Source organism: Notamacropus eugenii, chromosome 6, assembly GCF_028372415.1.
Source record: "Notamacropus eugenii isolate mMacEug1 chromosome 6, mMacEug1.pri_v2, whole genome shotgun sequence".
In the NCBI taxonomy this organism is placed as follows: Eukaryota; Metazoa; Chordata; class Mammalia; order Diprotodontia; family Macropodidae; genus Notamacropus; species Notamacropus eugenii.
The window spans coordinates 176,019,787-176,033,559 of NC_092877.1; the positions used below are offsets into that span (position 1 = coordinate 176,019,787).

General features: G+C 35.5%; 1 protein-coding gene across 15 annotated transcripts in view; it reads left to right on the forward strand.

Annotated features, from left to right (window-relative positions):
• The window catches only part of ROBO2 (roundabout guidance receptor 2), an 820,467-nt gene that overhangs the window by 614,961 nt on the left and 191,733 nt on the right, over positions 1-13,773 (forward strand). For all 15 annotated transcript variants that reach the window (XM_072621616.1, XM_072621613.1, XM_072621611.1 and 12 more), the window contains exons 11-12: positions 8,092-8,173; positions 12,682-12,844. In XM_072621616.1, coding sequence (XP_072477717.1) covers positions 8,092-8,173; positions 12,682-12,844 — 245 coding nt within the window. The remainder of the gene's footprint in view (positions 1-8,091; positions 8,174-12,681; positions 12,845-13,773) is intronic.

Sequence of the window (13,773 nt, forward strand, 5' to 3'; positions counted from 1 at the left end):
TTTCTATTCAGTTCTGGTCTTTTCATCAAGAACACTTGAAAGTTCTCTATTTCATTGAATGACTATTTTTCCCCTGAAATATTGTACTCAGTTTTTCTAGCTAGGTGATTCTTGGTTTTAATCCTAGTTCCTTTGACTTCTGGAATATCATATTCCACACCCTTCAAACCCTTAACGTAGAAGCTGCTAGATCTTGTGTTATCCTGATTGTATTTCCACAATACTCAAATTGTTTCTTTTCAGCTGCTTGCAATATTTTCTCTGTGACCTGGGAATTCTGGAATTTGATTACGATATTCCTATGAGTTTCTCTTTTTGGATCTCTTTCAGGAGGTGATCAGTGGATTCTTTCAATATTTATTTTGCTCTCTGGTTCTAGAATATCAAAACAGTTTTCCTTGATAATTTCATGAAAGATGATGTCCAGATTTTTTTTTTCAGTCATGGCTTTCATGTAGTCCCATAATTTTTAAATTGTCTCTCCTGGATCTATTTTCCAGATCAATTATTTTACCAATGAGATATTTCACATTATCTTCTATTTTTCATTCTTTGGGTTTTGTTTTGTAATTTCTTGGTTTCTCATGAAGTCATTAGTTTCCATCTGCTTCATTCTAATTTTTAAAGAACAATTTTCTTCAGAGAGCTTTTGAACCTCCTTTTCCATTTGGCTAATTCTGCTTTTTAAAGCATTCTTCTCCTCATTGGTTTTTTGGACCTCTTTTGTCAATTGAGTTAACCTATTTTTAAAGGTGTTATTTTCTTCAGTATTTCTTGGGTCTCCTTTAGCAAGTTGTTGACTTGTTTTTTATGATTTTCTTGCATTCTCTCATTTCTCTTCCTAATTTTTCCTCTACCCCTCTTAGTTGAGTTTCAAAATCCTTTTTGAGCTTTTCCATAACACAAGACCATTGCATATTTATTTTTGAGGTTTTGGATGCAGAGGCCTTGACTTTTATGTCTTCCTCTGATGGTATGCATTGTTCTTCCTCATCTAAAAGGATGGAAGAAATTATCTGTTCACTAAGAAAGTAACCGTCTATATTCTTACTTTTTTCCCATTTATGGGCATTTTCCCAGCCAGTTACTTGACTTCTGAGTCCTTTTTAAAGAGGAGGGTATGCTCTGGGGACCTGTAAGTTCTCAGTTCCTCCAAGGTGGCACAGTCAAGGGAGAGGAGTTTACTCTTCTCCTGGTCTGCACTCTGATCTGGGAGCTACTGCAAACTTTTCTGCCCAGAATCTGAGTACAATTCCCTCTCCAGAGTCCACCAGCTCCACCACCAGCTCTCTTCTTCACCCTGTTGCCACCACTCAGGGCTGTAATCCAGATCAGCAGCTCAATTTCTCCCAGGATCTTCAAGCTGAGGGCTCCAAAAGTGGATACTGACATTGCAGTTGCTGCTGCCAGCAGGGCCCAACTGTGTTCCTTTCTTCCCCAGGTGAAAGAGCTTTCTCACTGACCTTTGAAGCTGTCTTTGGCATTTGTGGGTTGAATAATATAAGAACCACAACTGTTACCTGGAATTCTATGCCCCTCCCTGCTATGGTCCAGTCCCTGCCATGCAGTCAAGGTTGGGCTCCACTCCACTCCCGGTATGATAGACCTTTCCTGTCAGCCTTCCAGGCTGCCTTGGGCTGCAAATATCTTTTACTCTGTTGTTTTGTGGCTTCTTCTGCCCTAGAGCTTGTTTAGAGTTATTTTTGCAGGTATTTTTATGGGCTATGAGGGGGAGCTTCTACAGGACCATCCTTTTACTCTGCCATCTTGGCTTTGCCCCATAATATTTTCTTATTTAGTTGCTGCTATTATTATTAGCCCTTGGAACCTCTTGATTATCTATTCTGGCCAACAATAGCCAATAGAAATAGAATTTAATATATCCAAGTAAATTATAGCACTTTTGGGAGGGGAGGGAGCTGCATCTGTCCAGCCCCCAGTATTTCCTTCATATTTCTTTTGGTTCAAACCTTTAGTACTGTATATGTGGCTTCACTAAAGTTTTTATAGAATTTAAAAGGAAATTAGGAATTTTTTAAAACACCTTCCTTTGATCCCAGTGCATTCATTGGTGACTTAATCACAAAGTCTTTGTTTTTAATTTTTGCTGTTGTGCAATTCTTCAGTTGCATCTTACTCTTTGTGACCCCAGCACATCAGCCCTTCATTCCTCCACTTTCTACTAGTTTGTCCAAGTTCATGTTCACTACTTCCATGACACTATCAATGCATCTCATCCTCTACTGTCCCCTTCTCCTTTTGCCTTCAATTTTCCCCAAATTGTGGTGTTTTCTGATGAGTCCTCTCTACTCATTATGTGGTCAAGGTATTTAAGCTTCAGCTTTAGTTTATTTGACCTTCCAATGACTGGTCTGAATTAATTTATTTCAGTATTGATTTATTTGATCCCTTGTGATCAAGAGACTCTCAAAAGTCTTCTCTTGTGTCACAATTCTAAAATGTCACTTCCAGGATGCTCAGCTTTTCTTATAGTTCATCTCTCATAGCCATACATTGCTACTAGAAGAACCATAGCTATGACTGCACAACCTTTGTCCACAAGGTGATGTCTCAGATTTTGGGTACGCTGTCCAGATTTGGCATAATTTTCCTTCCAAGGAGTGTCTTTTAATTTCATGGATGTAGTCATCATCTGCAGTGATCTTTGAGACCAAGAATATAAAAACTGATACTGCTTCCAATTTTTCTTCTGTTTGCCAGAAAGTGATTCGACCAGTAGCTATAATCTCAGAGTTTTTTTAATGTTAAATTTCAAGCCAGTTTTTACACTCACCTATTTCACCCTCATCAAGACGTTTCTTAGTTCCTTATCACTTTCTGTCTTCAGAGTGATATTTTCTGCATAGTTGTGGTTGTTGAACTTTCTCCTGGTAACCTTAATTCTGGATTTTGTTTCGTCCAGCCTGGCATTTCACATGAGATGCTCTGCATATAAGTTAATTAAGGTGACAACATAAAGCCTTATACTCCTTTTCAGATCTTAAACCAATCAATTGTTCCATGTTCTCTTTGAACTGTTGATTCTTTGCCTATGTACAGTTTCCCCAGAAGACAAGACATATAAACTAGTACTCCCAACTCTTTGAGAACTAGCCACATTTGTTGTGATCCACACAGTTAAAGGCTTTAGAGTAGTCAATGAAGCAGAAGTAGATTTTTTTTTGTAACTATCTTGCTTAATTTCATAGTGAATGAATCTTGACAATTTGGTCTCTAGTTCCTCTCCCTCTTTGAAATTCTGTCTGCTTTTCGAATAATTCTTGGTTCATGTAATTGCTGAAGCCTAGCTTGTAGAATTTTAATCATAGCCTTGTTGATGTATGAAATGAGTGCAATTGCTCTTTAATTTGAATATTTTTCAGCATTGGTCTTCTTTAGGATTAGAATATAAATTTATCTTTTCCAATTCAGTGACCATTGTTAGTTTCCCAAATTTGCTGGCATGCTGAGTGCAGCACCTTAAAGGCATCATCTTTTATGATTTTTAAATAGGTCAACTGGAATTTCATCTACCTCCACTAGACATTATTCACACTGCTTTCTCTAGACCATCATGGTTATCAGAGATGTCAAAATATTTCTTACACAATTCTTCTGTATATTCTTGCTAGCTCTTCTTAATTTCTTCTGCTTCCACCAAGTCCCCACTATTTTTGCCTTTTCTCCTGCCCATTCTTGTATGCAATGTTCCCTTGATATTCCTTTCTTGAAGAGATCTCGTTTATCCCATTCTGCTATTTTCTTTGTATTGTTCATTTGAGAAAACCTTTTTATCCCCTTGATATTCTCTGGAATTCTGCATTCAAGTGGGTATAGCTTTCTCTTTCTTCCTTCCCTTTCCCTCTCCTTCTTTCCTCATCTTTGTTCTCTTTGGAGTACAAAATAGCAAAACTCATAAGTAACAAATTGTGCAGGAAATCTCTTAAATGAAATATGGTTAAAATTATGTTTAAATTATCAATGGAAAATGAGAATTTTTTTTAAGGTTTAAAAGCACAATATATTGAAGAATTTACCCTAGATAGCATCTAAGGTTTCTTTTAACTGAAAAATTATCTGAATGATTTGAAAAATAATATATCTATCTGATACACAGATTTTATTCATTTCTTCCATAGAATTTTAAATAGAAATATAAATCTTACCTATTCATATGTCTCAAACTATATAGAAGAAATTAGTAAAAATTTGCATGTCATATATGTATGCATATATATCTAAATATTTGGCAGAAATTAATTACATCTATGTATCAGATATACATATATTTGGGTATATGATAAAATATCTGTGTGTATGTATCTTTGCGTATATATAGTTATCATACACACACACAGATATATATATGAAATATAATTCATAGGTGTTCGTGTATGTGTATTCTTGACTCACAGGTTGTGATTTGGGGAGCCAGAAGTCACTGGTACTTGTACACTCTCATGTGCATGTGTGTACACATATATCTACATATATACATATATGCACATTACATATGTGGGCATACATACATGGTTATACAATACATTTCTACTTTTGTAGTCATCAGTCTACTCCCTGACATATAGAGCAACTTCATGGCTGAATGAGCTATCTAGGTTGCTCAGCTATTGTTGTTCATCAAGAACAAACGTTCATTAACCACCTCCTATTGCTAGGCACTGTGCTGAGTGCTAAGGACACAAAGAAAAGCAAAAAACATTTCCTACCTTCAAGTAGTTTACAGTCTATTGAGACAGATAACATGTAAACAACTGTGTACAAAAATGTATACAAGGTAAATTGGAGAGAGTTTTAGAAGGAAGGCACTAAGATTTAGGAGAACTGGGTAAGTATTCTGATAGAAAGAGGTATCTTACCTTATAATGAAAGGAAGCCAGGAGGGAGTTATGAGAAGAGAGAGACAGAGACAGAGACAGAGACAGAGACAGAAAGAGTTCTAGGCCTAGAGGACAACAAGTAAAAGTGTCCAGCATTATGAGATATAGTATTGCATAGACTTTGAATTGCAGAATGCATGAGTAAGGAAGATGGAAAAAAACTGGAAAGGCAGGAAGAGGCCAGGTTTTGAAGAACTTTAGTAGTCAAACAAAGGATTTTCCTGGAGTTAATGAGAAGCTACTAGAGTTTATTGAATAAGAGTGGAATGTCATGATCAGTCTGAATTTTAGGAAGAAAATTTTGATAGCCAAGTGGAATAATGAGTGGAGTAGAGAGAGATGAGGCAGAGAGACCCACCTGAAGATTATTACCATAGTGAATGTGGTGGCTTATGGATGAAGAGGAGGCACAGAGAAGGATGTTGTGAATGTTGAAATGACAAGCCTTAGAAACAGATTAAATATATATTATAAATATGAGAAAGGAATCACATATGGCATCCAAATTTTGAATCTGGATGACAGAGAGGATCATAATGTCTTCAAGTAGTAACAGAAGAGAAGAAAGATTAGAGGAAAAGAAAGTGAGGTCTTCTTTGGACATGTCGAGTCAGAGATTCTTAAAGGATACCCAATATAAAATGTGTTAAGAGGCCATTGATGATATAGGACTGCGGCCTAGGAGATTAGAGTAAGTTACATAGGTATGAAAATTAGATGCATAAAATGATAACTGAGCCCATAGAACCTGAAACCATTAAGCAAGATAAGAGAGGAAGAAGATGGACTAGGATGGAGCCTTGGGGGACATCTAGCATTAGTAGGTGTGATCTGGATGAAGATCTATCAAAGAAGACAGGAAAGAACAGTCAGACAGGTGGGAGGAAAACTGGGATTCATCAGTGCCATAAAAAGAGAAGAGGGTAGTTATCAATGTTAAAGACAGCAGAGAGATCAAGGAAGATGAGATTGAGAAAATAATATTAAATTTACTCATCAAAGAAATCATTGGTGACTTTGAAGAAATTGATTTCATCAAATGATGAGGTCAAAAATCAAAATGTCCATTGTTTAAAACTGATGGAGGCATTGATTGTAAATAATGTTTGTCAATGTTCCTCAATCAAATTAATCAAGCAAATGTTTGTTAATGGGTTTAGACTTGAGGACGGGATGATCACTAGCAGGGAGGGTGGGAGAAAATGGTGATATCTTTTTTTTTTTTTAAAGGAGGGAGCTATGGATATTTTGTAAGTAACACAGAATAAGTTAGTACATAAGAAAAGACAAAACATTAGAGAGAATAGGGATAATAGAGGGAATAATCTGCTGTACAAGATGAGAAGGGAACTGAGTCAGGGATGGATGTAGAGGGATTTGCCTTGTCAAGGAGAAAGTCTTTCTTCCTGAGAGACAATGGAGAAGAAATAGTAGGGGAAGATGAGGAGGGGAGGAGAGAAAGATCTCATCCAAAAGCCTTAATTTTTCTATAAAGTGTAAGCCAAGGTTGTCTTCTGAGAGGATGGAGGGAGAAATAGATCTAGTAAACTTGAAGAGGAGTCAAGAGGTTTTGAAGATTAATTTCTAAATATGAGAGTAGAAACCAGAGAGTAGAAAAAGACTATCAGCCTGGTAGTGAACATTGTATTCCCAGCACTTAACTGGCATATAGCAGTTACTTATGTGTGTGTTTTTTTAATTTATTGAGTAGAGATTACTGAGTAGTGGTGATGGTGGTTGAGTGTCTGGTAGTAGCAAGAAATTCTGACTACCCTGACCTCAGCCAGGGAATTAAAGATATAAATGAAAGTTAACCAGTATTAGAAAGGTCAGCCCATGTTACAATGTCTCATTAAGAAAGAAGAAGTAAGAAAGGAAACAATTAGAGATAAAACAAGTTATTAAATTATTGAGCAGGGATTCCAGAGAATATAGTGGAAGAAATAGTTAGATCTGTATTGAGAAATTTGGAGGGAGGAGTTGTTTGTAAGATATTGGGAGTGAAGGAGCGTGCAGTTGGGGATAATCAAATTTATACTTGACCAGCCAAAGATTCAGAATCAATGGGATAGAGTATGATGCGAAAGAAATGTGCTAACCATTGAGGAATGAGTACAGGCAAATATTAGTGTCGTGAGAAAGATCTTTTAAGAGAACTAAGTTCAAAGCCATTCCTCAGGATCCACCCTGTGTCCCAAAAGATTCAGGAGATCTTTCTCACAATAGGCAGGATCAGCCAACAGTATGACCTGAAGAAGTACAATCAAGAGACAAGTTTTGAGCCAGTTTCAGAAAAGACTTCCGAAAAGCTGGAGAAATTTCTGGAGCAAACAGACCTGAGATGATTGCCCTGAATTCAGTCTAGGAACCCCTGGGAGGAAGACCCAGGCCACAGTCTGATTTTCTGGGTCTAAGGAGGTCTAAGGAGTTTAAATTCTTAAGAGAACTAGGGGGTTTTAAAGCAAAAAAAGTTTACTCTTCTTCCCAAGCCTAATTTCTTTAACTCATTCTTCACATATTTCCATGTGTCTAGAGAAAATAGAAAGTAACAAATAAAAGAAGAGAAAGAAATGATATATCTACTCATTTATTGCTCATATGGCCAAGCCTATGACATAGTTTCTCAATTATAATTTGTTTGAGGCATATCCTTTCATTTACAGGTTTTTGAAATAATTTCTGGTATCAGGTCATGTTTCTGAGTGTTCTGAGAAAATATTTTTCTGAATTTTAATGTGATACTATGAATTCTCCTTGCAAATTGATGTTAGGAGATGAGGATAATAGCCATACTTCATTAGAAAGAAGAAAGGAAAGAAATACACATGTAGTTAAATACAGGCATATAGACATACAGGCAAACACTTGGAATTACTATATAAGTAGCTGTTGTTATGTCATAGAATAACAGAATAAGTGGTGTGGTAAGGTGAACCATGATGCGATTTTTGCCATCTTATTTTAAAAAAATCAATTGTAATCAAATCAATCAAAACAAACTTAAAAATTTGGTAACTGAAAATTTATTTGCATTTCTTTCATATTATTTACCTTATAACAAGCTGTCAAAAATTTGTTTTTTACTTGAAAGAATTAAAAATTGCCTCAGTTGAAGTGTAACAGTTATCAAGAAAAGTTACTTCGAAATATTTTGTACTACCCTTTTTTTTTTTTTCTTTTTTTTGTGCCATAGGTTTCTGATACTGGCACTTACACATGTGTGGCTACAAGTTCAAGTGGAGAGACATCCTGGAGTGCTGTGTTGGATGTTACTGGTGAGTTCCTAGTGAATGCCTTGACAGTAGCAGGCTCAATTGTTTTTAGGAATAAAAAAAGTTGCCTGATTAAATAACTTCAATTAAATAGAGCCTCCACTAAAGAACTGATCTAATGTATCAAGAACTTAAACATTTTTACGGTTCTACCAAACTGTACCTAAGCTCTAGCAGCATTTTTCACTAGATAAGACCAGGTGCAGATTATGATTTGTTGTCTAAATTCCACCCTTAGAAGGCCTAAATACCAGAAGACCAACACTGATGTGATCACCTTTTAGAAGGAAGGGCACAGAAGAGGATTGGCCATAACTTCTGAAATCATTAGAAACATGAATTATATCTATGAGAAAGTGTAGAGAGGTCTGTGGTTATGAAGGGAGTACCAAAAGTGATTGTATCAAAGCTCTAAGTATTAATGAAAAACAAATCAGTAGTAGGTATTATAAGTGCATTTATGCCAAGGACATATCACAACTCTTTTTTTGTATTATCACAGTTCCCATCACAATGTCTAACAATGTAAGATAAATAATTTAAATGATAAATATGATTTAAAATAAGTATCTGCATGTAGCCATTTGAAAGACAGTACTTACATCTGACTGAGTGCAGAACACTGTCTTAGGCACTGGAAGATATCAAGTTAATATTTTTTAAATCCAAAAGGTGTAGACCTCAAGCTAATCTAAGGTGTCACCGTGAGATGATCCAGTAGGTAGTAGTGCCTCATGGTCTGGAATGCTACAGAGAATTCAGTCAAGAAGGGAAGGGAGATGCTTAAGAAATTCTGAAGACAGAAAGGGCAGTGATTCCAATGGGAGGAAAAATGACATTTTATGAAGGGAGTGATATGAATACAAAGGGGACAGAACAAGCAATTAAAATTTTAAAAAGAAATTTACTGAAGATAGAAGAAAATAGATAACTAAAAAGGTAATAAGAGCATGACATGGTCCTATAAAAATGGTATCAGTAGTGCTCAAGCTCAGAATGAGCTGAATTTGGCAGGGGAATCCATGGACAAGAAAAAGGGATATGGGGGGCGGGTAGATAAGACCTTTTATTGGAGTGAGCATAACAATGACAACTGACAAAAGAGAGATTTAAGAGCTGCTTAATTCTTATTTTTTTCTGTTTTCTTTGCCAAGGAGAATCACCTTTACACTGGAAATGATGGCACAAAAAATGAGTAATAGGGAGTTGACACCCAGAATAAGTAAGGAGATATAGTAAAAGAGAACCTTGCTGCCCTTGATTAAATTAGATCTTTCAACCCCAGGAAACATCTTCTGGTCCTAAAAGAATGGGAAGATTTGACTTAAACATCATCATATTTGATATGACACTCACATTTGAGAGATTATGAAAAATGGTAGTAATAGCAAAAAAAGAAAAGAAATCCCCCAATTTACTAAAAAATAATGGTCTTTATTTTTTAGTAAATATAAATTAATTTGTTAGCTTGACTGGGGAAATTCTAGAATGGATCATTAAAGAGATAGTTATTAAAAATTTATAATGGAGAATGCTGTTTAGAATGAGCTATCGTAACTTTATCAATAACATGTCAGAGTAAATTCATTTCCTTCTTGACAGGAACATTTAACTAGTAGATGGTGGAATGCTATGGATATAGTTTAACCTGGATTTTCATAAACTTTTTTAATAAAGTACTATTCTTGTGGAGAAGACAGAAAGATGAGTACTAGATGATTATAACATTAGATGTATTCACAAATGATTCTATGGCCAGATTCCAGGAGTCCTGTAGTTGTTAACGATTCAGTATCAGGATCATAGGAGGTTTCCAGTGAAGTACCTCAGGAATCTGCTTGACCCTATGTTGTTTACAATTTTTATCAGTGCCTTGTATTAAGGCACAGATATTATGTTTATAAAATTTACAGATAACCCAAAGCTATGAGAGATAGCTAACATATTAGATGACAGAATCAATATATATGTATAAAACAAAACAGTGGAGAGCGCTGTTCTGAATCTAATAAAACTCAGAAGGGATAAAACAAAGTGTTTCACTTAAACAAAAACTCAACCTCACCAAGCTAGGAGAGGTATGATTATATAGTGACTGATCTGAAAAAAAAAAAAAAAAAGGTGTGGGGTTTTAGTAAATTGCAAGCTTAATATGAATAAATAGTACATTGTGTGAGTCAAAAAAACACAACTAAGGCTGTTATGGGCTATATCAGAAGAGGTATAGCAATAAAGAGGTATACTCTGTCATCCACTGTACTCTGTCCTCATCAAAACCCTTCTGAAGCACTGTGCTCAATTCTTGGCAGCACAATCTAAGAGGGACATTGATAAGTTGGAAAGATGATGATGAGCTTTCTGAACTTATCTAGGTCAGTCGATAACGGGTATGCAATATGTGATCAAGCTCACACTCGAGGCCTTTCTGCCTTCTTTGGAACTATAGGACTTTGTGGTAGGATGGCATGAGTCCTCCAAAAGAAGTAAAGGATCAATATTTATTAGAATCTCTTTTAGTGGTGACAAAGGCAGCTGACCTGACAACTAAGACAGTGTCCTTCAGTTCGGGAATGTTTGAATAAATTAATGGCATATATATGCAATGAAATACTACTGAGATTCTTTCAGAAAAACCAAGAGAGATTTATACGAACTGATACAAAGTGAAGTGATAGATCCAAGAGAACAATTGATACAATATTTAATACACATTGAGTTCATATGCTATGAGAATCAATCAAAGGAATAGTGTATGTTTAGCTTTTGAAAAAGATTTAGAGGACACATGACAGTGATTTTTAATTATTTTAAGGACTATCATATAGAACAGTAATTAGACTTATTTTGGGTTCCAGAGAGTAGAACCAGGACCAAAGAAACCAATTTAGCTTTGTTGGCAGAAATAAAACAAAACAAAAACAAAAAACAAAAACCTTTGTAACATTTGGAATTATCCAAAAATTGGAATTTGCTTCTTCTAGAGGTGGCAGTTCTTCTATTCTTGAAGGTTTTCTCACAGTCTTGACATCTCTTGGTAGGTAGGATATAATGGGACTTCCTTTCCCATATGGATTGGAATAAGTTACCATTGAGGGTCTTTCCATTTCTCAAATTCTCAAAATCAGAAGTGGGAAAAAATACTTGCAACAAAGGACCAGATAAATGTTTGAAATCAAGACTATAAAAAGTCACAGAGCTAATTTTAACAATTCACTCAATGATTACATTAGTAGTTCATTATCCCCCCCAAAAAATTAAAAAGAGAAAAAAATGACCTAGCTGTTCTATTTGTAATAGTGCGAACAAGCAGACAAAAGCCAATCCAACATGTCTAACTAGTGAAAATATATGAATAAATTATGATACATTAGTAGAAAAGTCAAATGTTCAATTTACAAGGAAATAAGGGAACAACTATATGAGGCAGTATAGAGTGAAATAAGTGAAGCCAGAATTGTCAGCATACTAACTGACAGAAAGAGAAAGAGAAAGACAGAGAGACAGAGAGACAGAGACAGAGAGAGACAGAGAGAGACAGAGAGACAGAGAGACAGAGACAGAGAGACAGAGACAGAGAGAGACAGAGAGATAGAGACAGAGAGACAGAGAGAGAGAGACAGAGACAGAGAGACAGAGACAGAGAGAGAGAGACAGAGAGAGAGAGACAGAGAGAGACAGAGAGAGAGAGAGAGAGAGAAAGAGAAAGAGATATGAATGTGTCGAAGGTGGCAGCCCAAGACAGAAAAACACATGCGCACACACACACACACACGCACACACATACACACACGCACATATACAGTTACTTCTATTTCTTTCTCGTTAAAAGTTAAAGCTTTTGTAAATTAAAATAATTATAACTTGTATACAATTACTTGTTTTGTTAATAGCTGTTATGTTTATTTTCTTTAAAGATGTTATCCCTGCCCTCTATGAGCTTATACTCTAATGTGGGTGGGAGGATATAATACAAATAATTATAATACAAAAAAGAACATGGGAGGAGGTAATAGCATGGTACATGGAAAGATTCCCTGCCCTGGAGCCTGAGGACCTGAGTTAAAATACCACCTCTCATTTTTACTACCTGTACATCAATTGCCTCATTTGTAAAATGGCAGGTTTAGGGTACATGCCTTCTGAGGTACCATCCAGCTCTAGATCTATGATCCTCTCATCCTAAGAAGTACAGAGTTCAGAGGAAGAAAAGATCATTTCCCACTTCAGCGAACAGGAAATACTTCATGGAGGAGCTAACGTTTGAGCAAATGTCTTAAAAGTCAAGCTGAGGTTGTGGTGTGAGCAAAGGTATGGAGGTAGGAATGCATGGAATGTGTGTAAGGGGTAGCACATAGTACAGTCTGACCACTGTGTAAAATACATTTTAGGTCAGGGGTAAAGCAGAGTGACATAAGCAAGGTAGAAGAGTGGGGAGGGTAAATCGATGTCTTTAACATCACTATCTAATAAGCAACAAAAGTTAACTATTTTATGTTTGACCCCCCCTACAGAATCTGGAGCAACAATCAGTAAAAATTATGATTTAAATGATCTGCCTGGATCACCATCCAAACCTCAGGTCACTGATGTCAGTAAGAACAGTGTCACCTTGTCCTGGCAACCAGGCAGGCCTGGAAGCCTACCAGCTAGTGCATATATCATTGAGGCTTTTAGGTATGTGAAAAATTTTACTTCTTAATGTCTTTCTTTTCTAACTTTTAAGTGCTAAAGACTGTTGTAATGTAGTATACATTCTTAGAGTATATTAGAGTCATATTAGTGATGTCATATAGTTAAGTGACAACTTAACAAACTCATTTAGGTACCTCATTTCTGATGCTGTAGAAGCCAAAGATGAGACTTCATTCTTGTTTCCATTAACAAATTGTTTATGAATTGAACATCATAAATGGCATTTGCCAATGCCTTCAGGTTTGCAGGGATATACTTGACTGCCCAGCAATGCAAATGGTACTTTCTTCTTTATTCTGATCTTTCTAGAGCATTAAGATAGCATTAGAACCAGTTAATTGGGATAGACTAGCTGAAGATCAGACACTTTCCAGATAGATAGACAGATAGATAGATAGATAAAAATAGATACACACATATATGCATATATAGTATATATATGAACAGGTTACAGTGAAATCTCTTTTCTTAATAAATGGATAGTAAACTAAAATAACTAAAACATTTGAAATGTATATATTCAAAAGTATATTTGTTGAATGCCTGAGAGAAAATTTAAAAACTGTGGTTAGATTATATATGCTTTTGGGGAATGGATAAACATTTTTCAAATGTACAAAATTAATGTTTCCATTCTGTATCTTCATGCATGGTGAGATATGTCTATGTATAAATACAAATATATGCTAATTTGATTGTGTTCTAGGACAAATTAGAAAATAAATGAAATTCTCATTTTCTTATCCCAAATACTTATTTTATAAGATTATGAAATATAAAAGGCAAGTTGAATACACCTAGAATTTTATAAATTTTGCTAAATATAACTTTATTTCTCTATTTCCTTTATTTGGTTTTCTTTAGCAATAGATAGTTAAAGTACTTGTGAAAAATAGCAATTGCTTTTTGAT